Source organism: Leuciscus leuciscus (assembly GCF_965113295.1).
Source record: "Leuciscus leuciscus genome assembly, chromosome: 3".
NCBI classification, from domain to species: Eukaryota; Metazoa; Chordata; class Actinopteri; order Cypriniformes; family Leuciscidae; genus Leuciscus; species Leuciscus leuciscus.
The window spans coordinates 6,318,581-6,346,257 of NC_138727.1; the positions used below are offsets into that span (position 1 = coordinate 6,318,581).

Consider the following 27,677-nt stretch of genomic DNA (forward strand, 5'->3'; position numbering starts at 1 on the left):
TGGCAAGTGTAACATTTGCATTAATTTGAATTGATACAGCTGTGACAGTCCAACGTTGAGCGAGCGTTAGCCACTTTAACAGTCGTCTGTGACACCAATGTGTTGCTGGATGGTTGCTAGGGCATCATGGGTGGTCACTAAGGATTTTTAAAGGGATAGTTCACCCAAAAAAATTCAAATTGTCATCATTTATTCAGCCTCATGTTGTTTCAAAACACACAAGTTAACACCAAACCACACAAACATGCACACAAAATCAGCTCAATTATAGGCTTCAACTAATGCAACCACACATGCACACAAGTTCACACATAACTATGAAAACAATCTACAACTTTATACCGCACACACACACTTTAAAACCACCACACACACTCATGCCGATGTGCACATACAGATGTTTTCTCCATTCAGTCGGTCTGTGGTCGCTGGGAATGAAAGACACTTGTGCATGTGGGAAACAGAGTATTGTTTAACCCTTCGAGGTTTCAGCGATTCAAACTGAACCCACAAATATACCTCAATATACAGCCTTTTAAATCTCTCTTTGACCAAAGTAGAAGTATTCAGTATAAGACGAATAGATTTAAGATCTTACTATTTGACAGAAGAATTATCTATTGTAAAATAAATAGAATAATTTTATAATAAAAATAGAATGAAAAAAAAAAATCAACCAAAACAAATCAATAAATCAATAAATCAACAATAAAAAAAATAAAATAAAAAAAATAAAAAATAATAAAAATAAAATAAAATAAAATGTTTAGCATGATTCTATTATGGATTTTGTTTTTGATTGATGCGGACATGTGAATTCTAGCGCTGACATACGTACTTGATTTGAGGGCAGATGTGGTGACCTCGATCTCGCTGCCCAGGTCGGGCTGTAGGGCGCTGAGCTCGGGTTCAGAGTGGTCAGGGCTGGAGAGACCCGACCCCACACTCCCCCCGGGACTCACCATCGCCCTCTGCTGGAGCTCCATCTTCTCGTACACAGCCTTCAGCTGAGGACAGACAAGAAGAAACTTAACTAACAAACAAGACACACAGCTGAAAATATATATTTTATATTTTACGAGGGCATCACAAGAGACACACAATGTTGAAAACAAAGAGAACTGCAGGTACTAGTATACTATGTGTGCAACGATCAAATGGTTTTCCTTGTTTGTTTTAAAACAAAATCTATCCCATGAATCATACCTAACATGAACTACAGCATGTGACTGCTAATATTGAATTTGTCATATTTCTTCAAGCTCATAAAGCTCTAAAGGGTATGCAAAAGGTGTTTCTTTGGAAGGTAGAGAGGATGATGTGTCTGATACTGTGTCATAATGCAATACTGATATTTCATTCTCACTCGGGAGAGAAGCCCTGAATGAAAAACTGGAATGTCACTAACAGATGTTTCAAAATTACTGGGAATGTGAGACTGCAAAGAATACAGTGGTTGCAGAATGTGAATGTGAAACTCCTAAGACTCCTGAGCAAAATTAGTTATTGTGGCCCCAAAATATATTTGGACACTTCAGTCACACATAAAAACCTCTGAATGCAATATATCATATTAGATGACAACAGATATCAAACATTCAGTCAGTAACAGCCATGAGTGTGTCCAGTTATTATCTCAAATATTAAAATAAGTTTGAAAGCTTGATTTAAAATAATGTTATAAATTAAAATTAAATACTTTTTCACAAAAGTATTGTAGAAATACTTAAAAAAATATATTTATTTATTATTTAAATAGAATTAATAATATTTTCAAATAAAATAAATAAAGTAATCTTAAAGATTAACATTAATCAACAATAAAACATTAATCAAAATACAAACATTTAAAATTGCATTAAACATTAAAAATATTTATAAATTCATTTAAATAGAAATACATTAATATATTTAGCATGTCTTGATGTTGGCAGTCCAATTACTAAGTGAATCAAGAAGAACATGCTAAAAATCACAGCTGATGCAGTCACCACACTGGAAAGGTCAAGTCGAGTGCATTGCATTGTGGGATACAGCGCTCCGTGGACTGTTCGCCGTTCACATGTTGGCAAATATAGGTAATCCTGATATTTCACGCATTCAGAAACTTAGCAAACAGTGCACATTATGCATACTGCAAATATATTGCAAGGAGTATGGTAATATATGCTGTTCAGAAAATACACACCCACGCACTTATCTCTCGCTGAGAGATGCTATTATTCATGCAGGTGTCTCAAACGGGGCGAAAAAATAGTAATTACAGACAAATTAATGTACACAACCATCAGACAATAATTAGACACATCACACAGGCAACCATACTTTAATTGTCTATAGATCAGACTCTAATGTAACGGCTGAGAGCTTGTGTGTGAAATGCATTCGGGTGAGTTAGCTTACAGTGTCGACAGGCAGTGTGATAAACAAATATAAAATGAAATTAAAAAATAAAATCTGAGCTGACAGGTGTCTGTGTTTGTGAGCACGTGCGTTAAGCATCAATGGTCAAATTAGATGTGACAAGGGAATCAGAAGCTGTCAAACATAATGTCACGGTAGCGTTATGAGCCGAGAGGAAGTTGGCGGTAATGAGAGAGAATACGTGTGCGCCCGCCGTGGTCTCTGACCGTCTCGGATTGGCACGTTGACAAGCGGCCATAAAGCCGTGGCGGCTGATGAATTCATTCGCCTGGGAATAATGAATTAGCACTTCCCTTCTTTGCCCGCGCTCGCCTTTCCAATCACGTCAAAGGCCTGGCAGAGGAAACAATGGCTTAATGAAAGACAAAAAAAACCTCAACGGCGAGGGCAGGTAGTGAGCGCGGGAGGGTGAGAACTAAGGGAGCTCGATATGAAGTCATCTGCATCCGTAACTGTTTTTCAGGAAAACAATAACTGGTGACACGCGACAGGAATACGCATCATCAATCATGGGGAAATATAGCGCCACGCTCCCCGAGCCCGGTCCGTGTGATTCGATGGGCTGACGTTTCTCGTGCTGAAAAATAAACCGAACTCGTCCAGATCAGATGGCAAAAGTGTGTGAGAGAGAGAGAGAGAGAGAGAGAGAGGGAAAAAGTAATCTCAGGGAATCACTTCTTCACGGGTTTGATAGATGGACGTCTTTCTGTGCGTCTTCCTCTAAGTGTTTCATACCTGATCAAACTCTGTTTCTGGGCCTGAAGCGTGCGAGCTGAGATATTCATCACCGCAGCTGTGTTGTACTGTACGCACACTGCACATTATTCCTGAAGGATCGTCGAGGTGTGTGACTCACAGAAAAAAAGAGCGCATGTCAATTTCAGCTAATCACAGAGCACCAAACTGGACATAAACAATGAAAACTCCTTCCTTCATAACAGTAGCTGGGCGATAAGATGCCTAATGCTTTAAAACACCCCTGGAATAGTATTAATGTTGGATGGCAAGACACAGATGTCCTCGTGAGGGCCGTAACATGAACACACTTTCAGCTTTTAAAAAGCCTAAAAATTATTATTTTAAAACAGTCACAGTGAGAAATGAAGTCACTTTTGTGGCATATTAATTCAAAATTGTGAGATAACCAGTCAAAACTGTCTAATACATTCTCATTGTGCCATATACAGTCACAATTGAGATATTAAAGGTGCTCTTAGCGATGTCACGCGTTTTTAGGCCAACATTTTTTTGTCACATCAAGCAAACATGTCCTCACTATCCGCTAGCTGCCTGTCCCCTGAACACACTGTAAAAAAACGCGGTCTCTGTAGACATCCCAGGCTCCACAAACGGAAAGAAAAACAAACTGGCCCAGCCTGGACCACGAAACATAACAAACAGTGTTCCAGCCAATAACCAACCAGAATGATTTGGGGGTGGGGTTTGGGGGGTTAGTGTGCGTGCACATGAAGGGGGGTGTGGGGAGTGGAGGCGAGAGAAGCATGAAGAGGGAAGTTAGCTAGAGGAGAGATGTCCTAACAACAACTAACGTTAAAATTGTAAATTCTTGAGAATTTTGATATGGCCGACACACGACCAAAGAGACGACGTTCCGATGAACAAATAACAAAGAATAGGGAAAAAGGAGAAGGAACGCGAAGTCCCGAATTTACATCGGAAAAGCTTTCAAAAGGTGGCGAGAACTCCGCCAGCAGAAGGGCTTCCAATCCGACATTCAGGTGGCTCTGTTTTTGCTGGACAGGAGGGTAAATCCAGTTTGTTTTTTCTAAATGGTTCATGACTGTTTCAGGAAGCACAGAAGGGAGGGGGAGGGGGAGGGGACGGGATGAGGAGGAGAGAGGGTCGAGCTAGCCTCGGCTTTGTTTGACAATACTTCGAACGTCAACAAGAAGTGACGTCACCCAACATCGCTTAGAGCACCTTTAAGTCTCATTGCGGCATTTAATAAGTCGTTACTGTAAGATATAATCTCATTGCAGCATATAAAGTTAAAATTGTGAGATTTAAAGTCACATAAATGTCCAAACTGAACTGAGGCCTAATCCTGGCTTAATCTAAACCCTTGTCTCTGTCTAAACCCTGTCTGTGAAACCAGGCCTAAAAGTCATAATTTAATTGTGAGATATAAAGTAAAAAATGTGAGATATAAAGTCAATTGTGGCATTTAAAGTTACAATTATCATATATAAAGTCATTGTGGCATATAAAGTCATAATTGTGAGATGAAGTCACAATTCTGACATATACAATTGATTTTGTGGCATATAATGTCAAAATTGTGAGACAAAATCATAGTTTTTTTCCATTGAGAAACAAGAGCATCAGTAAGGTCAGATCCAGATGTTGGCTGATCGGGTCTGGCTCACTGTCGGCACCCAATTTAATCTCAAACGTGTTCAGTGGAATACTAGTCTTAAAGAAAGATGGACAAACAGGCCACACACAGAGAAGAACCAATATTGAAACCTTCCTGCAACTTCTTAAAACTACTCAGCTCAGCTGGCACAAACTTTCCTCTCACTCGTGAAACAAACCCTGTGAATTGATTTGCATTGGAGTTAGCAGCCACCTCGCCCTCTTTTCTCTCGGCGGAAGCGCAGATATCGGCCTGAGGGAACATGATGTCAAACACTGCTGACTAATGTCACTTCCTCTTGTAATCCATTACCTGCTCTCCACCTGCATGCTAATAAGAGATGGAACCTGTTGCCATGCCAACCTCACCTGCCAATCAACGCCTAGGTCATTCGCCATTGCTAAATTATGATGATTTTGAGTGTTATGGTGGAGAGCAGGATCATCTTTAAACAGCTGATGTAAGACGTCAGGCAAGTCACTAGTTTTGAAATATAGCTGAGAGCTCAACATCATCATTTCAAGTTTATCTTCCAGAATTCTCCTTCCTTTATTATGGGGCCTATGAAATTCAGTCAGAAATTATTAAAAATAATTATTTCAATTTAATTCATTTTAATTCCATTTTAAGAATCTAAAACGATGTTTAGGGATCAATTTAATTCATAAAACTTTAATATTTTAATAAATTATCATTTTTTTAAAGGGATACTCCACTTTTTTTGGAAATAGGCTCATTTTACAACTCCCCCAGAGTTAAACAGTTGAGTTTTACCGTTTTCAAATCCATTCAGCCGATCTCCAGGTCTGGCGGTACCACTTTTAGCATAGCTTAGCATAGATCATTGAATCGGACAAGACCATTAGCATCTCTCCCAAAATATAATCATATTATATAATCTCATCTCTCTATAATCAAGAAACTTTGCTGCCATACCATGAGTGCAGCAGGCGTAATGATATGACGCAGCGCCTGAAAATAGTCCCCAGCTCGGTAACTTCCAACGTGACCGGGACTAAGTTTGTCTAACCTATTAGACCTATTTTCAGGCGCTGCGTCATCATTACGCCTGCTGGACTCATGGTACGGCAGCAAAGTTTCTTGATTAATACGCAGGAATGAGAGTATAGTTCCTCGCCATATCAGCCTAGAAAATTGCAACTTTACATTTTCCGTTGGTCTTCGTACACGATGTAACTACAGAAGAGTCAAGTTTTAAATAGGAAAAATATCGAAACTCTTTGGTCATTTTTTTGAGAGAGTAGCTAATGGTCTTGTCCGATTTAATGATCTATGCTAAGCTATGCTAAAAGTGGTACCGCCAGACCCGGAGTTCGGCTGAATGGATTCGAAAACGGTAAAACTCAACTGTTTAACTCTGGGGGAGTTGTAAAATGAGCCTATTTCCAAAAAAAGTGGAGTATCCCTTTAACAATAATACTTCCCTATGAAATGTGTTTTAATGTGTCTGAAATGTGTCTGTTTACATTTTTTGAAATTACACATTTTATAATCTTATACAAATTTATTATCAAAAACATTAATTTGTTAATACTGCTTATATTAAAACATGGCTGAAAAATGTTGATATTCCTTAAAAAGTAAAGTTTTAATAAATTATCGTTGCCGTTTTTACTGTGAGAAGTACATTCTATTGACAATCATTTCTTCAAGGTAAACCAAACTTTTATTTTGGTGGGCTGTGGGAAGACCTTTGAGTTTCTGTGTGTATCTGATGATAGTTTTCTCAAATGAAATGAGTCTCACAGCAGATCTGGAGATGATGTTAATGTGTAACAAGCAGGCATCATATGTAAATATTGGTCTTTTTGTGGTTTAATATTCACAGACACAAGTCCACACCGTGATTTATTCTTCACATTTTTTGCCAAATTCCTTGACGTTCCGCAGTATACCGTAAATTCCTTTTTTTATAGCTGGATTTTATGACTGTCAGTGTTTTTGCATGGCAGAAATCATCGAGCCTAAACTTTATATCACTTTCCTAATTTTCGCTCCCGTTCACTGTATAGTCTTCCATCTTCTCAATCTCTCCCCTTTCTCACTCTAGATGACGAATAAACCTGACAAAAAGTCTCTCTAAATCTCCCGCCGTGATCGCCCACAGAGGGGCATCGACATCAATCACACCCATGTGACCTGCGCCGAGGCCTTCCCAAACAGACCCTCGGCACACACAAACACAGGTAAAAATCCTCGGAATGTGATTACGGGTGATGCTGTGCAAACATGCCTGGAATTAAAGGGATTAAGAAGGAGACCAGACTAATCTGAGACCGGCCGCCATGTGTGTGCTGAACATCGGCTCCAGATGTGTGAGATTACCTCTCGAAAAGAAACACCTGGACCGCAGTATTGGATAACTACTAAAACACACACACACACACATTCGAGAGCTCAAGTGTTCATTACACACAGAAAAGAAATCAGTCTACATGGCAACAAGGTTTTTTTTTTATGTCTTTTATGTCTACTATGTCTAATATGTTACTGGTGGTGTTTGCTAAGGCAAAAAGGCAAGTAGCACTCACATTTTCTAATAAAAATAATAAATCAAATCATGTTATAAATTATTCAATTATAAATAAAATGATTAAAAGAGTAAATAAACTTCATTTTTAAAAGAATACTGTAGTAGAGAAAAATTATTTGAAAAAGTATTCTGAAATAAATAAATGTATATGTAAATAAATGCATACATAAATGTAAATAAAAAACTAAATGCATGAATGAATGCATAATGTGTGTACATACACACATTTTTTAAAATAAAAATAAAATCATATTAGTTCAAAGCTGATGAATGTGACTGCATAATAACTGGATTTTATATTAATGTGCCAATCACTCGTTTATATAAAGTATATATTTATACTTTAGATATGCTAATAAACTATATCACTGAGTGAAAAAAATAATTATTGGATTTATTTAATATTTTTTTAGCATATTACTGCTGCTGCCATTTTCTAAAAGCAATAAGGCTTATCATTTTAATGCAAAGCAGTGTGATAAAAGATGACTATGTTCACAAAAAAAAGTAGATGTATTATTATTGTCTCATATTTATGGCATTGCAGCCTAACAATTTATTCCTTATTTACTCTCACTTATTTTTTGCTTCATACTCTCACACACACATTTCTAATCTCAGTTGAATTCCTCTTTAACAAAGTGTTGGAAACACAGAGACAGGCTGTGAACACTCAGGAAATGAAGCACCTCATTCCCAGTCTTTGAAGAGAACATGACGCCTGACCCCTGCTAATCAAACACACCTACAGCTCTGCATGAGTCTGTGTGTGAGAGAGACGCCTAATTCTACCATATGCACTGGAAACCTGCAGTAATGTAGTGGTAAGTGTCAGATAACAAGAGAACATGACTTGACTGGCCACCAGAGACAAACTAAAAGAAGTACCATGGTGCAATCATGGTATCATAGAAATACTATACATTTTTTGTATATACACACACACACACTGTGAGTGAGTGAGTGAGTGAGTGAGTGAGTGAGTGAGTGAGTGAGTGAGTGAGTGAGTGAGTGAGTGAGTGAGTGAGTGAGTGAGTGAGTGAGTGAGTGAGTGAGTGAGTGAGTGAGTGAGTGAGTGAGAGAGCGAGTGAGTGTGAGAAAGTGAGTGAGTGTATGTGTGTGAGTGAGTGTGAGTGAGAGTGAGTGCGTGTGTGAGAGAGAGAGAGTGAGTGTGAGTGAGTGTGAGCGAGTGAGTGCATGAGTGAGTAAGTGTGTGAGTGAGTGCGTGAGTGCGTGAGTGAGTGAGTGAGTGAGTGAGTGAGTGAGTGAGTGAGTAAGTGAGTAAGTGAGTGAGTGAGTGAGTGAGTGAGTGAGTGCGTGAGTGCGTGAGTGCGTGAGTGAGTGAGTGAGTGAGTGAGTGCGTGAGTGCGTGAGTGAGTGAGTGAGTGAGTGAGTGAGTGCGTGAGTGCGTGAGTGCGTGAGTGCGTGAGTGAGTGAGTGCGTGAGTGCGTGCGTGAGTGAGTGAGTGAGTGACTGCCTGAGTGAGTGAGTGAGTGAGTGAGTGAGTGAGCGAGCGAGCGAGCGAGCGCGTGAGTGAGTGAGTGAGTGAGTGAGTGAGTGAGTGAGTGAGTGAGTGAGTGAGTGAGTGAGTGAGTGAGTGAGTGAGTGAGTGAGTGCGTGAGTGAGTGCGTGAGTGAGTGAGTGAGTGAGTGCATGAGTGAGTAAGTGGGTGAGTAAGTGAGTGAGTGAGTGAGTGTGAGCGAGTGAGTGTGTGAGTGAGTGAGTGTGAGCGAGTGAGTGTGTGAGTGAGTGAGTGAGTGTGAGTGAGTGACTCTTGTCCTTGTGGGGACATTTATTGGTCCCCATGAGGAAAACGGCTTAAAAAAAAATCATACACACACACACAATCTTAAAATCTATAGTATTTCCATATTTCTATTAATTTCTATAATGAACTATTGCCACAGTCTTTTCTTGTGTCTGGATGTTTCAGCAGTGGCAAGACATTTTATATATTTAAAAAAAAAATTATAAATGAAAGACAATCAAAATACAACATAGTAATAAAAGATCATATATTTTATGTTTACTTCCATGTGAACATTAACCAATATCAGAGAACCACAAACATACAAATGTGTCACTAAATTATTGAAAATATTAAAATTAAAATCTCAGGGGGTATTTTTCAACAAAGAGAAAAATCTGAAAGGTTGTGCTGTAAAGGAATTGAAATGGAAATGAAAATGACGTATTACAAAGGGGAATAAAGCAAAGAATGAAACGGGAAAAGTGAGAATGCGAGAGCGATGGCAGGTCAAAGAGGAAATGGTTATTGTGGCGGCACAGCTCCACAGGTAATCCTCTCTTTAATCACTCCTTCCATTTGAGCGTCAGCCCCTCCGGTGCCTCTGAGGGGGGCAAATGTGCCACTGAACGAGGCTCTTACGAGAGGGTGAAAGAGAGCAGCTGGCATTAGCTTAGCATTAGAGAGAGCTAATTATTAGACCGTTGGAAGGGGGAAAAATACATGACGGATGTGTTTGCATGAGCTTCTTGATGAATGAGTGGGCTTTTTTAACGTGAGCTACTTTATGGGAAGCACAATGTGCCGAAATCCCCCCGGGGCCTATATGGTGTGTGTGTAAGATTAATGACAAATTTACCCTTTCTCTTTATGAATGCTTATAAATAATAATAAGACCTGTCACGTCGCAGGGTGCGCTGTGCAAGCGCAGCTGCCTTTTACTGGAACCTGCAGTAAATCAAAGCGTCTGTGTGTGTGTGAGAGTGTGTGTGGAGGGGGCTGTTCTCCGTTCGGATCTGTGCTTCGGGGGGTTTATGAGGAATCGCGGCTGCGACACACGTTTGGAAACATGTTGAATGTGTGCGAGCTCGATTTCAGAGCTGAAACTCGCTGTGGTGTTTCGTTCGCACGTCTTGAGCGGCGGGGAATCACGCTGCCAGGTCAATGACAAAATTATCACCAAGATGAAGTGATGATGAAAATGTTCAAGAAAAATGCATTCATTATGTTTGGTTTTATTGTTGTTTTTTTGTAAAAACACATCAAGGTTTAGTAAGCTTTTTTAAAACATCATGAATGTCAAGAATATTTGGCATTGGCAGACAATACTTTTCAAATAGCAATTTTTTTTAAAGCTCTTATTTTTAAACTAATAAAATAAAATAAAAAAGTCACTAAAATAACTAAATAGCTAAACGCATAAATAAATGATGATTGTACTATAAATGCATGAATAAATGTACAGTTACACCAATGCAACATTTCATATAACTATTTATATAATAATGTAAATGCATTGTCTATGACTTGATTTTTTTTATTAATAGATTCAGACACAAAAAATGGCCATGCATAAATGAAAGAGACAGAATCAGACAAGAAAATTACATTCACTTAGAAGGTTGGGGGGGGGGGACAAATAGGTAACACTGTGTTTTAGAGTGTTATTGTTGCATGTGTTACATATAAATGATGCATAATTACATGCAACTAACCCCAAGATAAACCCTAATTCTAACCTAACCCTATAGTAAGTACATGCAGTTAATTAATATTACTCAGTACTTAAATGTATTGCACTGTAGCAGAACAATTTAAAATAAAGTGTAACCAACAAATGTTTCACTCCGGAGTCGGCAGAACGTGGTTTCTAGGGAGTTACCATGGAGACCAAAACACATTAGTGCTGCTTTGAGACCAGCAGGCAGTTTTTTGGAACAGTGCTGATGCTCAGAAAAGCCAGAGATGTTCATTTTCTGGCTTTAAGAGCCTTGCTATGGTAGTAATCATACACACACACACACACACTAGCACAGCTTGAGACAAATTGACTACAAGGCGTTTGACATCCCAGTAGCTGGAAGCAAGTTGTCCATCTCACTTATATGTGAGGCCTCTTTGTTCCTCAAGCCTGACCTGCAGGAAAAGGAAGGATGCACAGAAAAAAGCACGGAGGAGGAATCAAAAGCACTAATCAGGCATCTCACAAGACCTAACGAGCCGGAAACTGAGAGGTCAATCAGACCTGATCAACCGCCCATCCAACGCCCCCTTCCCCACACACACATTATACTGTCATTTTCCAAAAAAGTTTTAGTATAACCTCACAAATAGTCCAAAAGGGTCATGCACGAGATTCCATATTTTATTATTTTGGGACCAATCCTAGAGGATATTAATTGGAAATATCTTTATGTTTTTGACATTCCACAAAACAAAAACTAGATCTTGTAGAAAGCAACAGGACTAGTATGATTCCCGGTATAATAAAAATGCCTGTGTAAAACATGGCAAAGAATTTAAAAAGAATTCCTCTTTTTTTAAGTTTCCCATGGGATTTCCTTTAGCTGTCCATTAGGAAGACGTTATTCCAACACAACAGCCAATAGGACTCTGAGAGTCAAATATGAATCATAAAACCCAGTGTGAATAACAGTTTGTCCACTAGGACCGTATTTGAATCTTAAAGAATTTAACATGATCCCACTGGGATATTTTAGGATTTGCTCCAATTACGACAGAAATCCCACTAGGAATTCCAATAAAATATTTAAGGGATGCAAATCCAATCCAGGCGAAAGTGTGTGTGTGTGTGTGTGTGTGTGTGTGTGTGTGTGTGTGTGTGTGTGTGTGTGTGTGTGTGTGTGTGTGTGTGTGTGTGTGTGTGTGTGTGTGTGTGTGTGTGTGTGTGTGTGTGTGAAGGGTTTAACATGTTAATTTCATTGGTCGTGTCACTAAAATTGCAACTGAAAAACAGACCAATCAAAATGAAGAGCATTAAACTAGACCCGACTGGTAGCAGCCATAGACCTTATTCACAGCAGCGCCATCTTTGATTTTTAATGGGAATGAAAGCGAGGCAGTGAGGGACAGACATGCATCTCTTCAATGGGCTGTACTGTTATATAATGTGTTTTTGGATTGTTCTGCTCATGAAACAGTGGAAAAATATCTTTCCAAGAAATTTTAGTTGACAAAAAACATGGCGCTGCTCTGAATAAGGTCTATAGGAGGTGTTGATCTCCCAGCAGAGGGCACACATGCACACGTACACACACACCTTACCAGCCTCTGGCACAGTGTTCAGGACATCCACATGCTAGTGGCCCATTTCCAAGTGAAACAAGATATATAAGGAAAAAAATATGGTGGGACTTTTTTTATCCATTAGGAATTCTCTCTATACGAAAGGTATTTTTATCCATATCTTGTATATCTTTATATTTCTATATCTATCTGTATGTCCGTCCAGTGTTTCCTATAGATATAGATAGATATTTAAGTATTAAGCTCACCAAAGCGGCATTTATTTGATCAAAATTACTTTAATATAGTGGAATATTATTACAATGTAAAATAAGTGTTTTCTTTTTTAATATATTATAAAATGTAATTTATTCCTGTGATGTAAAGCTGAATTTTCAGCATCATTACTCCAGTCTTCAGTGTCACATGATCCTTCAGAAATCATTCTAATATGCAGATTTGCTGCTCAAGAAACATTTCTGATTATTATCAATGTCGAAAACAGTGCCGCTTAATTTTTGTGTGGGATTATTATTTTTTTATTACAGGATTCTTTAAAAGGTTAAAGGTTAAAAAGAAAGGTATTTATTTGAAAATTGAAATAGAGGCTACCGTCACTTTTGGTCAAGTTAATTTGCTTAATAAAAGTATTAATGTCTCTCAAAATGTATTCACCCGAAACTTTTGACAGATGGACAGATGGATAGACACGATATACAGAAATATGAAAGTTAAAATATATAGATAAAGCCACCTATCATTTAGAGATAATTCTTAAATCCTAAAACTCTTTAAAAAAAAAAAAAAGTCCCACCATATAGTTTTCTTATATATCTTGTTTCACACAGAAATGTAGTAAAATGGGTTACAAGGAACAAGTGGACTTTTAACTGTCCACAGAAACTTTTTTGGTATACATGTCATCTGCATGTAATAAGTGAAACAAAATTCTCATCTAGAAAAGTTCTAATGAAATCTGATCACATGATGCATTCTTGTAAATGTGGTCTTTTGGGCAGGCTGATGCCTTAAACTTTAGAAACGTGAGTATACACCTTTCAGAAGAACATACATAAGCGATTTGCATAATAAAAAAAATTAAGTGGCCTAGCTCAAAAAGAAGCCTTGTTCCAGTGCAATATATGCATCTCTAATAAAAGCCATTACTTTATGCTAAACCATGAGAGACAAACAATTACAATCCATCAACGCTTTGAGACGTTCTCCGAGAAATAGGAGGTGACAGCATGTATCTGATAAGCGTGTGTATCCAGCCCAGACAAACCACGTCTGTTTCAAGAGGGCTATTGAGACTCATTACTATCTCATCAAGAAAGGCCCATTCGTTAAGACAATTAATTAGTAGCGAACGCCTGTGGAAATTGATAATAATAATAATGAAGGGTGTGATGACTGCTGATTGGTCGACGGGGCAGGGACCCAGGTGCGGGTTTACGATTTTTTAATTGCAGTCGAGCGTTTTGCACAATGTGTTTTATTAGTTGTGTTCGCCGTGGTTGGCTTGCTAACCTCTTCTGAAGGGGTGCACGAGGAGCGCTGATATGTGTGACTTCTCACTTATGTGAAGAGTTAGCAAATTATCAGTGAAGAGGATGAGCTGAGATTTGAGAAACGTTCTCTCAAGCTGTCAGTCAAGTGTTTCTGAGTGTGTGAGGCCTTAATGAAGACGCCGTGGAGCTCCGCTGGCACCCTGGAATATGGATTTAACAGTTTAGAAAGGAAACTAAAGCGTAATGTCAGCACATTAATTAAAGCACTGGTGCTTAAAATATATATGTTTTTAAATACCACACTAATGTCACAAATGACAACACCACAAATCTCCATCCATTTCATCCTCGTTTCATTCAAATACAGTTTGCCATTTTGTGTCTCCGTTTTTGGACGATTGTTTTGTACGCTGTCCAAAATGGATTTATAAACAGGTAAGTTTTAAAACATTAATCTCAATTCAATATGTCCCCGTAATTATGTGGTAAAAAAATAAAAAACGGTGTAATAAGTATACAATGATATACATTATTACCCCCTTAAACTTGATCGTTTGTCTTTTGGCTCAAAGCCACTTGCTGCGAACTTTTATTCGCGGAAGCTTCATGTTTATTTCAAGTGAGTGAGATAAAATATTTCAACTCAAAACAACATTTTGTGCCCAATTATTTCCCAGACGTAAGTTAGTTTTGGGGTTTTTGAGGTCAAAGTTAACTTGCCTTGCGTTCGCTATAATATAAACAGTGGGTGATGGTCACACAAGACGACTCGGCAGATTTGAAGTGTTTCCCCCCCTATTGTAGTGACCATCCTCGATTAAGTTTCACTCAGGACTTTTGTAAAAGCCAAAATATGACCACACCTCAGATTTGATCCTCTTAAAAGGCTGAAAATCTCCCGAACACGGTCACTGCCTTCCGCCATTCCTTCTCGAATAAAAAAAAAAAAAACATTGCGCGCTGCGCCAGCGTCAGACTGTTGCTGGCTGGACAGGATTTACAGTGAGTTATTAAAATCGCGATAATCAAATACGGTTTTAATGACAATTAAATTTTAAACGATAATACTAACCGCCATTACATTTTATCGTGGTTTATAGTGAAACGGGTAATCGTCCCATCCCTAGAAATTCGCATCCGAAATTAATTAAATTAAAAATTTAATTGAATTAATTAATAAAAAAAATTATACGACCTCACGTTATGTCAATCACGCTTGCACACTGCCTCCGTCATTAAAAAAAATCGGATCAGGTTCGATTTTCTGCGTTTTTCCCATCCGTAGCAAGCATTTCACAGCCACTGAATCACAAATACGAAAAAACGCATGTGAAAATTTCAGACTCAGCGTGCAAGGAGCTTCACACCGATGGTTTGGTCACTATATAAAGCCATCAGACCACCTGAAAGAAAGAAATCTTCAACACACAGAATGGCTGTTAAACACGCTGTTCTCATCAGCAAAGTCTTGAGAAACAAAGAGACTTGAGACTTGAAAAACAAAGTCTGACCGACACTTTCACTGTTTCAAATGTGGAAAGTTGTGGAATCATAAATGAGCAGAGGAAGTCCCCGTTCATTTTTTTTATTTTTTTATTCATATGTATAACCGATAAGACAGTCTAGAAAGATGACGGGAATAATCCACTGAAACCCTCAGAAAAAAATAAATAAATAAATACCATGATATTACTATAAAAATGTGTCAAGGAAAAATCCACTACCATAACATTAACACTCATGGTTGACTTTTCAGGGTTTTTCCAGGGTCAAAAATGACGGATGAACATGGTCATCCACACACAGAACGAAGTACCCTACCCATGTGACCTGTGAGCGCAGTACTGACAATAAATCCTAAATAAATGCAAAGAAATTGTTTGTAATATTGAAATATCCTATTTATTCATGAAATTATAAATAAATAAATAAATCACTTTAAGGACAGATCATAAAACAAAGTGCTTAGAACTTTTACATTTTTAAAACAAAATCTGTAAATTTATATGTAAAAAGTCACAGTGAATCTGAAAAGTTAGTAATAAAATGAACAACAAAGTAACATTTCACATTACAAAGAAAAAGTGGCAGGTCTATTATTTTGCAATTACACTATACACTCCAAGGCCACTTATCAATCCAGAAATTGTGTAATGTGTAGTTAGTTAGCAGCATGAAAATATATATTATATAAAGAGAGCAAAAATTTCTTCCATTATAATAACTGAAGCTGTCAATTACAACGTGAGGTACAAAGCTGCACTCTTGTCCTGTTAGAATCATGAAGTTGTGCAAAGAATCTCTAATTGACATTGCGTTTATATTTAGTTGGTTATAATGAAAGGATTTGCGAGCATGCAGGACTAACACTGAACAAAAACTCTGAGCATTGTTGAGCGGATTCTGACTAACTTAAACATCTGTCCGGCCATTGTGTTCACGCACTCAACGGATAGATACAGTGCTTAGCATAAGTGAACACACCCATGCTAAAGTTGACTAAAAAGAGGAATAAAAAAAATCATCTTTTGGAAATTGATCTTAATGCCTTAATTAAAAAAAATGAGGAAAACTCCAACCTTTGAGGACACCAATTTTCTTTGTGAATGAATAATGTATCGTAAATAAATAAATGTTCTTCCTTGAAATACAGGGTGCATAAGTCAGTTAGCCTAATAGCTGGTTTGCATTGAGAGATGATGTTATTATGGAAAGTACCCCATGCCAATCTCACAGATAAAATTAAATTAATAAAATTAAAAAGAACATTTATTTATTTACGATACATTATTCATTCCTCAAAGGTTTTCCTCATTTTTTTAATTAAGGCATTAAGATCAATTTCCAAAAGATTATTTTTTATTCCTCTTTTTAGTCAACTTTAGCATGGGTGCGTTCACGTATGCTAAGCACTGTATCTGTGATTGGCTACAAAGCTCAAGACTGCAAAAACACGTTGTAAATAGAAACCTTTGACACTCTTCACAGAGCGTAAACACAAAAACTCACGGGAGCGTTTTTAAAAGCTATATGGGCAAGTACCAGAACTGCAGAACGGCAGATATCATCACATTAAAGGATCAAGTCAATCTTTGGTGATACAAAGATTAATTTTGCGGCCGCCCAAATATTTTTAATGCAGTAAAACCCTGCTTTTAAAAACTGATACCGAAATAAACATAGGCCTAGTAGCTGATATGTAAATGATGATTATGTAATTTAATGATGGCAAATATCATTTACAAAACAAAAAAAAAACTGCTAAAATGTAATTAATTATTTCACACAATATTTATTGTAATAAAATTTTAAAAAAAATACCAGATGTACTTCACTCTCTACTGGCAATGTCAACAGAGAGATTATAAAAATGATAAACAAAACAAAACAAAACAAAACAAAACAAAACAAAATAAAATAAAATAAAATAAAATAAAATAAAATAAAATAAAATAAAATAAAATAAAATAAAATAAAATAAAATAAAATAAAATAAAATAAAATAAAATAAAATAAAATAAAATAAAATAAAATAAAATAAAATAAAATAAAATAAAATAGCTTTACTCAGTGTTCCCACACCTTGGTTAACTTCAAATTCAAGGACCTTTCAAGGACTTTCCAGGTCCAATACCCTCAAATTCAAGGACTTAATGTGGGGACACATTTGTTGTGTCCAACAACAAACGCTGAGGTACCATCATAGTAGTTTTGTGAGTGTGTGAACGTCATGGAAACATTCAACACAAAGTACCCCACGCGGGAAACACTTAACATAACGCGTAAATGCGCGTAACTAACGTAAATCATACAAGCTAGTGTGCATAGGCCACGAAGTGTTGGCGAAATAACACATTAGCGGACCGGAGGGAATTATATGGAATTTTTTCCAGAAAACTTATTGCATAAAATAAATTCAAGCACTTTCAAGGACCTGTATCTTTATTTTAAAAACTTTCCAGGGCCTTGAATTTTTTTTTTTTTTTTGATTCACAAACTTTCAAGGATTTCAAGGACTTGTGGGAATCCTGTTTACTATAATATGAGATCTAAACTTTAAAACAAACAGAAACAACTAAATATTCGAATCTGTACCAATATATTGTTAAACAATAACCATATAGTGCTTATCGTGCATCCCTAAGATCATCAAACAGCATAATGGCATTAGCAGTTGATACCATCAATGAATATACTTGTCTTGCACAGTACTATTTGTATAAAAACGCTATATAATAGCAATACACAAGTTGCAAATGATCAAGCAAATTAGAATAAATACAATTAACAAAATATCGATATCAAAATATCTAGTTCTCAAGCCCCAACAATGAATGACTGAATGAGTGTTCATTTGTACTTTGAAAGAGGTCAGTCTCTAAATGACGCACGTTTCATGTTTGTTGCTAAAGATCTGATTAAATAGAGAAGTTCATTACAGTGTGCTTCTTTTCTCAGTGTGTTCAAAACTAAACTACTGGCAAAGGACAGAGTTCTCTGATCAAAGCTTTTGTTCTCAGAGTTGAGAAACATTATCCTCTTCTCGGCATTGATTTCCTAGACTGGGTTAGAGCAAAACACATGGAAATGAGAATGCATAATACATGGTTACCCAATGAGATCCAACCTGCATCATACTGCTGGATTCCTTTCTTCTGCTAATATTAGAAGCCAAAACTAAAAGCAGCTCATGCTCTTAGAAATGCAAAGTGACAGCATCAGCCCACCCATCACAACTACAATGAATATTAATATTTAGTGTCATGGGAAACTCACTGCTTAGCAATTGTGTTTATAATCACGCTCTTGCAAACTATTATAACTCGAACTTTAAAAAAAAAATTATAATGAATAAAGTTGAAGTCATGTGACCGTGGAGTAGTCAGTTTATATCCAACATTTAGACTTCTGACGATTGCATTTAGGCTTCAAAATTCATAAAAGTGGCGTCCATCTGTGAAGATTAGTGAGCATGATAAATAAAACATGTAAGAATCATAAACTTTTGATAGTCACACAGCTTATTTTTGCAATAACACAAAGCCAATGGGGAAAATCCTACTGGGTTTTTTGTTCACTTCTGGTTTGGCCTACAAAAACACATCATCACTGCAGCACTCTATAGAAACATATCAGAAAAAAGAAAAGAAAAAACAAGATGCGAATGCAGAATAGGAACAAAAAGATACATCTAAGCATTAAAAAAAATAATAAACAAATTACAAAAGACATTAAATTATAACTTTAAAAAGTAAGGCCAAAAAAGCTAAAAAAAAAAAAAAAAAAAGTGTGACCCTGGATCACAAAACCAGTCATAATGTCGCACGGGTATATTAGTGGCAATAGCTAACAATACATTATATGGGTCAAAATTATAGATTTTTCTTTTATGCCAAAAATCATTAGGATATTAAGTAAAGATCTTGTTCCATGAAGATATTTTGTACATTTCCTACCATAAATATATAAAAATATATATTTTTGTGAGTGAATGCTGCACAATCGGCAACATAAATGGACAACTTCAAAGGCGATTTTCTCAATGTTTTGATTTTTTTACACCCTCACATTCCAGATTTTCAAATATTGTCATATCCTAATAAACCATACATCAATGGAAAGCTTATTTATTCAGCTTTCAGATGATATATAAATCTCAATTTAAAAAAATTGACCCATGTGACTGGTTTTGTGGTCCAGGGTCACATATATCAGATCATTGACCAACTCACAAGAATATATTTTCAGAGAATATCAGTGTAAGTAATTCTTCTCACTCCTGCTTCATGTAGCTGAAACTGCGAGTTTGCGGCATCAAATCGGGGCACGAAATCATGGCTGTGTTTTGTTCATCAGTGAAAATGAGTTCCCACAGCTATTTCCCCAGTTTCTGAATAGCCTTAATCAATCAAATTCTTCATGTATTATGAGATTTTTTTATTAGAATCATCCTTCTGCATTTGAAATGTAATCGAATGAACCCGCGGCTCATATTAGCTGAATAGTGCTTAACTACGCCGGCAAATTGAGAAAACCGCAGTAGTTAAACGTTCAGCTTGAGCAATCAGGCTCTATTCAGCAAGCATGATCGTTCTCTCAATGACGCCAGACGTGAAATGAAAAAAAAAGACAAATGCATTTCAAAATTAGCTGGATGCCACTGATGCTAACTATTGACTTAGCATTCATGCTGGCCCGCTATATATTTTAAATGTTTGTGGCCCAGAGACGCAGCACAATCTGCATATTAATTTGCAGTCTACAATAACGCCAATTACTCAGAAGTCGTTTATTCTGAATTAGCTTTTGAAATATGTGCTAATTAGCATGGCAAATTCATAAGGCCTATTTACAAGGTCCAAAACATCACAAGGATGACCGTGAGTTAGAGAAGAAAAAAAAAGAAAAAAACTAAAATAGGGGGGGAAAAAATATTTATAAATTCATCAGAAGTATATGCAAGGAATCAAGAGCTGATAAATTGCACAATTTACAGGCGTTAAAACAGAAGGATCTGAATTATCATTGAAGTTCATTAAAATTATACAAACAGACATCTGACAAAACTGACTTTTATCTCTTGCACGCTCATTCTTTACTTTTCAATAGCGAATTTCATTGTTTTCCCATCACAGATAAACTGTTAATAAGATATTGAGTATTAGGGGAGCTTTTTGTTTGCTTGTTTGTTTGTTTGTTTGTAAAAATGCATGATAAATACACTATATGACTGTAGAACTTAAAAGGCCCTATTTTAACGATCTAAGCGCATGGTCTAAAGCGCAGGGCACAAGTTCACTTAGGCCGTGTCTGAATTCACTTTTGCTAGTTTAACGACGGGAAAAATGGTCGGCTTAATGAGTAATGGGTGTGTTTTGAGGCCCACACTAAACATCTTTATAAAACCTCCTTCTTTCACCTCAAGAACATTGCAAAACTCCGCCCCATACTCACTTTCCCCGATGCTGAAAAACTTGTCCACGCCTTTGTCTCCTCCAGGCTGGACTACTGCAATGCGCTCCTCATCGGGATCCCAAGCAAGAACATCCAGCAGTTGGAGTACATTCAGAACTGTGCTGCTAGGATCCTGATGGGCGTGCGGAAGTACCACCACATCACACCCATCCTCAAATCGCTCCATTGGCTTCCTGTCCAGTACAGGATTGAATTCAAAGTTTCCCTTCTGTCCCACCAGTGCCTCCATGGCACTGCCCCCTTATACCTCAAACAACTCATCACCCCCCTTTCCTCTTCACGCAAGGACAAGGCTTCGAACTATGGGTGACCGCGCCTTCTGTTCAGTTGCACCCAGTGTGTGTAATGCTCTCCCTGTCCATCTAAGGGCCCCTCAGACTGTGGACTCTTTTAAAAAAAGGCCTTAAAACCCATCTTTTTAGAAAAGCCTTTTATGGCTAAAAGTGTTATTTTAATGTTTCTGTTTTTACTCTGTTTTGCATTGTAGCACTTTGAGGTCATTGAATTGATGTAAAGTGCGTTATAAATCAAATGTATTATTATTATTATTATTATTATTATTATGGGATTTAAATGCGTTAAACCAATCAGAGTCTCATCTCCCATTCCCTTTAAATGCCAGTTGCACTCGTGCCATGGTAGATTTGCCATTTACATGATGGAATTTGATAGTGGAAAGACCGAACGCGTCTCCAGAGCGCAAAGACCATCTACGGGACAAGCCGGATTCCACCGTATCTTTATGTACACAATAATAATCTTTTACATTGTAATCCTTTTATTTTAAATATTTGGCATGTTTGTGTGCTGCTGTGCGCTTAATAAGCAGAGTGTACACGCGTTGTGGACCCGCCTATAGGCGCACATTACTAACGCGCTCTTTAAATAACAAAAATATATATATATATATATATTGCGCCATTGACTTTAGACCAGGTTTCAGTTGGTCAATGGCGCAGTTTATTTCTGTTGCCTCAAAATAGCAACGCGCCAGAACACACACTCGTTTTCAGAGCAGCTCGCCCATGGGTGCACAAATGGGCGCAAATGCATTTGCTATTTAAACAACGTGGCGCAGGACGTGAAAATGATAACTGCGTCGGGCTGAAACTGTTATGAGGTTGAAGGATGAACCCAATCGCAGACAGTTTGCAGGACACACAAGGTTTATTATATACAAATAAAAGGGAAAACAAAGCCCACGAGGAGGCAAAACAAGACTAGACAGGACAACGAGTGACTAATCTAGACTGTGACTTGACATAACTTGACTACAAACAAATAACGAATACAGAAACAGAACTTTCTCTTGATGACACTCTTGACAGGGTACTCACAGGAATGAGCAAAGTCTCACAATGAAGGATAGCAGATAACATGTAACACCATAGCAGGTTTAACAATGAACCGACACAGGACAGCAAACACAAGGGGATTAAATAGGGAGAAACTAATGAAGACAGCAGGTGACACAGATGAAACAATAATGACTAACCAAGGGTAACAAGGGGGCGGGGTTACATGACGAGACAACGCAAGCACATGGCCAAACAAATGGCCATGTGCTGCACATGAAAACAAGGGCCTGTCATGATTCTGCCGCAAGACGAGAGAAAACCAAGAACAAGATGGCAGAATCATGACAGAAACTAGCAAAAAACACGCGCTTGGCGCTGCATTGCGCCAGATGTGAGATAGGGCCCAAAGGCTAAAAGAGCAACAGGTTGTTTAGTTTGATTAAGAAGAGGCAATAAGACTGACCAGCATGCCATAAATCAAAACAGAAGATAATAATCAGAAATGTTTCTTGAGCAGAAAATAAGCATATTAGAATGATTTCTGAAGGGTCATGGAGTAATGATGCTGAAAATTCAGCTTTGCATAACAGGAATAAATTACATTTTAAAATGTATTAAAATAGAAAATAAGTTATTTTAAATTGTAATATTATTTCACAATATTGCTGTTTTTACTGTATTTATGATAAAATAAATGCAGCCTTGCTGACCACAAAAGACTTATTACAAAAACATCTTAACAACCCCAAACTTTTAAATGGTAGTGTATATAAAAACTATGAATACTGCCATAAGATTCTCATCTAGAGTAAAAAATTGTATTCATACTAAAATGAACCATGTCTGATCACCAAAAAAGTGCATTAATTTTACATAATTCTAATATACCGTTATTCCAATACTATTCCATTACAAAGAATTGAACATGACTAATCAAATAAAAGAATAAAATTCTGTGAAGAAATTTCAGTTCATCAAGTAAGATGTTAGAGAATCCTGAGAATGAAAAATTATTGGTCCCAAATTAGGATAGAAATTCCAATAGGAATCATGTACTGATTCCATTTGGAGTTTTTCCTGAGTAGGTGCTGAATAACACTCTCCTCTCTAATGGCTGTTAACCTGCCCGTACTGATGGGCCTCTATGACAGCACTAGCACACAGGGACAGACCCATAATGCATCAGTGAGTGACAGTGAGTGGAAGTGAATGATAGGCCTGTACAGGTAATGCGGATCTTGGGAAAGTAAAGTGCCCTGTTATCATAGGGTGTAGTGGGGGATTTAGGTCATTATCTGTGACTCTGTAAAGCTCAAAGAAACACACACATACACACATAATCACCATTCATCATCTGGAGTGGCTGATTATGGGCATTAGGCAAAAAGATAAGTGGGCTGAACGCATGACGATAAGCTCGTGAAGGTGGGTGAGGAATCCTTTATGGTCAGTGTGATAATATCTCAGGATATCAGGTATTATTGACATATTGTACTCTGAACATTTGTCTTTGGAGGCTGACAGCAGTTTAATGCATGGGAAAACTTAAACCTCAAACCGGCAGCTGATTCCTATGGATACTGGACAGCATCATGTCGAGAAGACGCTGTGCTCTACAATGTGAAGGTAAAGCCAGTTTGTTTTTTGTTTTTTTACTGCCCAAGGACGAGCATGTGAAGAATCAGTGGTTAAAGTTAATCTTTACCACGATATCACAGCAGTATAATCCTAAACTGTTGCTGTGTTCCCTTTATTTCACTGACGACTGCTCCTCAGATCTCGGAGTTCAATGCAGGATTCCCAAACCGCTTGCTCTTGAAAGATGGTGTTAAAAATACTTCGTTTTGAGTTTTATATTGTGTAGGTCTCCTGCTAACAGGCTAACTCACGTTATCACTGTCTTACTTAAATACATCTGCTAATCAGTTTGTGGGCCACCATTACATAAAACTGTGTCTATTAATGCAGATTGTCTGTCGTTCTCACTTCTTTGAGGAAAGATTAAGCATGGAGCAAGATTTGTTTTACCAACGTTTATGTTACATCAGTCATTCACACTAGAGCTCGGCTAATGTATACATTGCATACATGCACTGTTATTGATACAGTTTCCACGTGTTCGCCGCAATACATTAGAAAAATACTTTTTACAAGTAAAATAATCGGTTTGTTGATGGACATGCACTTGTTCATGCTGATGGTGAGGAATTACAGTTGCAACATCTCATAATGTGCCTCAAACTGAGTAGTGCATCACTGAGATTGTGATGGAGGTTCGGGTTCAATAACTAGTTCTTCCAGTGTTTCATCATCGGACTCGCGCTCGGATTGATATGGTAAAATCGACGTCATTGCTCATTACTATGTTTAGTTTTCGGTGTAGGAAGCCTCAGGACACACAGACCTGATGTTGTTATGGCAATGGGCGTTTTTGTTTTCGACGAGCACACTGTACGCTGTAAACCAATCACAACAGACTGAGCTCTCTGGCCAACCAGAGCAGAGTAGCTCGCGGAAAGGAGGTATTTAGAGAGATCTGACGAGTCGTTTTAGAATTATTGAAAATGTGATGATGTGCAAATGTATATTATGAGGAAATTAAACAGTTTTTTGACCTTTGATGCATGTAAACTTGTTGTAGGAGACTCCAGGACAACATTAGGAAACTTTAAAATAGCATAATAGGGGCACTTCAATAATAATAATAATAATATTCAAATTATATTTGAATTCTAAAATACATATTTATAGAGGAATAAAGTAATGTATTTTATCCTAAGGCCACAAGAGGTTGCAGCGCAATGAGCAAATATAAACCAAATTAAGCACCAATTTTTTTTTATTTTATTGAAATGAAATGACACGACTGTTTAAAATCCATAATGTTTTAAACAGATGTTCATAAATAAATTTCCAAAATTTTCACGCAGAGAAATTGAGTTAACAAAAGCGCACAGATAAGTGGAAATATGAGAAAACTAATGCTTCAAAAGACAGACAGTGTAATGTATTCATGGTGTTAAACAAAGTCACCCTGGACTGTCTTAATGCGTGTTCTCGAGTTAGATGTTGTGGAGTGATATTAATGACATGGAGGCGGCGGAGCATTCACTTGTATTTTTTTCAACTTAAAATAATAATTTTTGGTCATACAGATAAGAGTAAAGACCTCATTCGAAACTGTAAAGGGTCTACTTTAATTTGTGTAAACAATAACAACAAAACATTGTGCTTTTGTAAACTAAAGAAACCAAACAGGATGCGCTTTCTGCCGTCTCGGTCTCCCTGAACTGCAGCGCATCACATAAATGAACCGAAACTCAGCGTATATGCTACTTGCCTAACAGACATGATAAATATATCTATAGAAAGCTTGAAATGTCTACTTTTAAACAAACCATTTCAAATAGAAAAGAATTGTCTCTGATTATGTAATCCGTATGAAAGGTGCATTTCTCTCTAAAAGAAAATCCACTACTGCGGAGATGGCGAGTCAGCATCGTCAACTTCATCTTTGCAGCTGATCTTTCATCATCTGACACATTCATTATATTTACTTTTGCCAAGCTTTATGCGTCAATTGAGCACAGAACATATATTCCATATAATTAAATTAATATAAACGTGCGATTAGTCAACTAATGGCTTAAATGAACTAGTCGAAAAGAGAAATATTTAGATTTTACTACTCTCCATTGCAAATTAATGACTTCCGGTCTGTCGCTTGTCAGAAGTTGTGAAAAGGCGGCTTAAGACTTCTGAAGACTTGAAATGTGGTGCACGAGTCATATGGACCACTTCTATGGTGATTTTTTTTTTGATTTTTTTAGTTTTTATGAAAAACTGAAGTTCAGAGATTATGCTAGTTAACTCATTTTGTATTCCACTGGAAAAAGAAAATCATACACAATCCGATTTACTCCAACATGAAGGCAAGTAAATGGAAATCATTTTGGATGAACAATCACATTCAGACCTCTACCCACACAAGGAGACACCAAAGAACATCATAATTAGGCTTGGGTATCGAGTATCGATTGGAACCGGGACTAGCTTTGCGATTTTCCCGGAATCGTTCAAAAGTTTAAATTTCGATTCCTAGTTTCGATTCACAGTCCGCCGACCGGAAGAAAAAACCGCTGTCTAAGTCATTTCTAGCCCTATTCTGAACTGAAGTAACTACATAATCGATTTCAAACTGCCAAATGTTAACTCGCTGACACTTTAGTTAAACATTTGTAACGTACACACGGCATGGTAAATGCGTGTACTAGCACAGGTGTAAGCTTATATTGATTGTTATGCTAAACTGCGAACCGACACATTTTATGAGACGCTGTGTGAGTTGCCTTATTAACTCACACAGCGTCTCATAAAATTTATTCAGAGCAAACAACCCTGACGTTAAACCTTAAAAACGTACATATGATGTTTTCTTATTCTTCGGTATCTTGCAAGTTGCAACTATATTCTCTCGTCCTCTGCTCGTCCGTTTGAAAACTGCGCGCGATGCCGGCAAACGTAAAAAAAATATATATTCATGAAAACACATACGAGCTGCCAACTTTCACGCATTTACCGTGAGACACACGCAATTGACACTTCTCACACGTTCTCACACCACACATCCATTTTCTCACGCACAATAAAAATCGTGAAGCAAAGAGGACACGGAGACCGACAGACTAGACAGAGCAGTTACTTTATGATATACAAAAAAAATCTCAGCTCTCAGATTCTGTCAATTTTATTACGAAATTCAAACAATAAATACCGTTTTGGCGCTTGTAAATGTGACGTGACAGATCCCTAGCGCACGTGAACCGATCATCTCGACTAGCAGCTAATAGTAAAAAAACACGAACACTGTTGAAAGATACAGTAGCCTAGGCTGTATATTCCTCATATATAATATCGATCAATCAGTGTTTTTTATCAGCGTGAAGAGGTCAATAACATAGCTGGAGAACAATTATGTCATATTTACCTCAGGAAAGCCATTTAATGAACATATAGGCTATAGCACATAGTTGGCAAGAAAAAAAGAGCTATAGAGAGTATTTTGCTAAATATGTGTACTATATTACATATTTATTATATTTGTAGCCTACTTATATCATTAAAGGTAGGGTAGGTAATCATTTTTCTAAAAAAAAAAACATTCCAAATTTGTTTAAACTGTCTTTATATACCAATACATAATTAAAATGTAAGTACTCTGAAAAAGAACATTTAAAAATCGAGTGACTGTAGACCTTTTAATATGCAATAAACACAGCTCATTATTTCCATTCACTCCACCCCCTCCCTTCTGAGCTCCTTCCAAAGCCACGCCCCCAAAACACATGAACGCGCGACGCCAAACGCTCAGGCTGGAACAAGACGCATTTATTACCTGAGACGAGTGGAGAGGAAGGAGCGCAGTACATACAGTGACATCATGTCAGAATCACATGTAATAAAATACCTAACTTTATCACTATGAATATAAACAAATAAGATTTCTTTTAGTACTCACTATCAAGCTAGCATATCGATAATGGTA

At 37.3% G+C, this 27,677-nt stretch overlaps 1 protein-coding gene across 2 annotated transcripts in view; it reads right to left on the reverse strand.

Moving 5' to 3' along the window:
* pard3ba (par-3 family cell polarity regulator beta a) overlaps nt 1-27,677 on the reverse strand; it is a 176,255-nt gene that overhangs the window by 129,481 nt on the left and 19,097 nt on the right. For both annotated transcript variants that reach the window (XM_082163761.1, XM_082163760.1), the window contains exon 3: nt 839-1,007. In XM_082163761.1, coding sequence (XP_082019887.1) covers nt 839-1,007 — 169 coding nt within the window. The remainder of the gene's footprint in view (nt 1-838; nt 1,008-27,677) is intronic.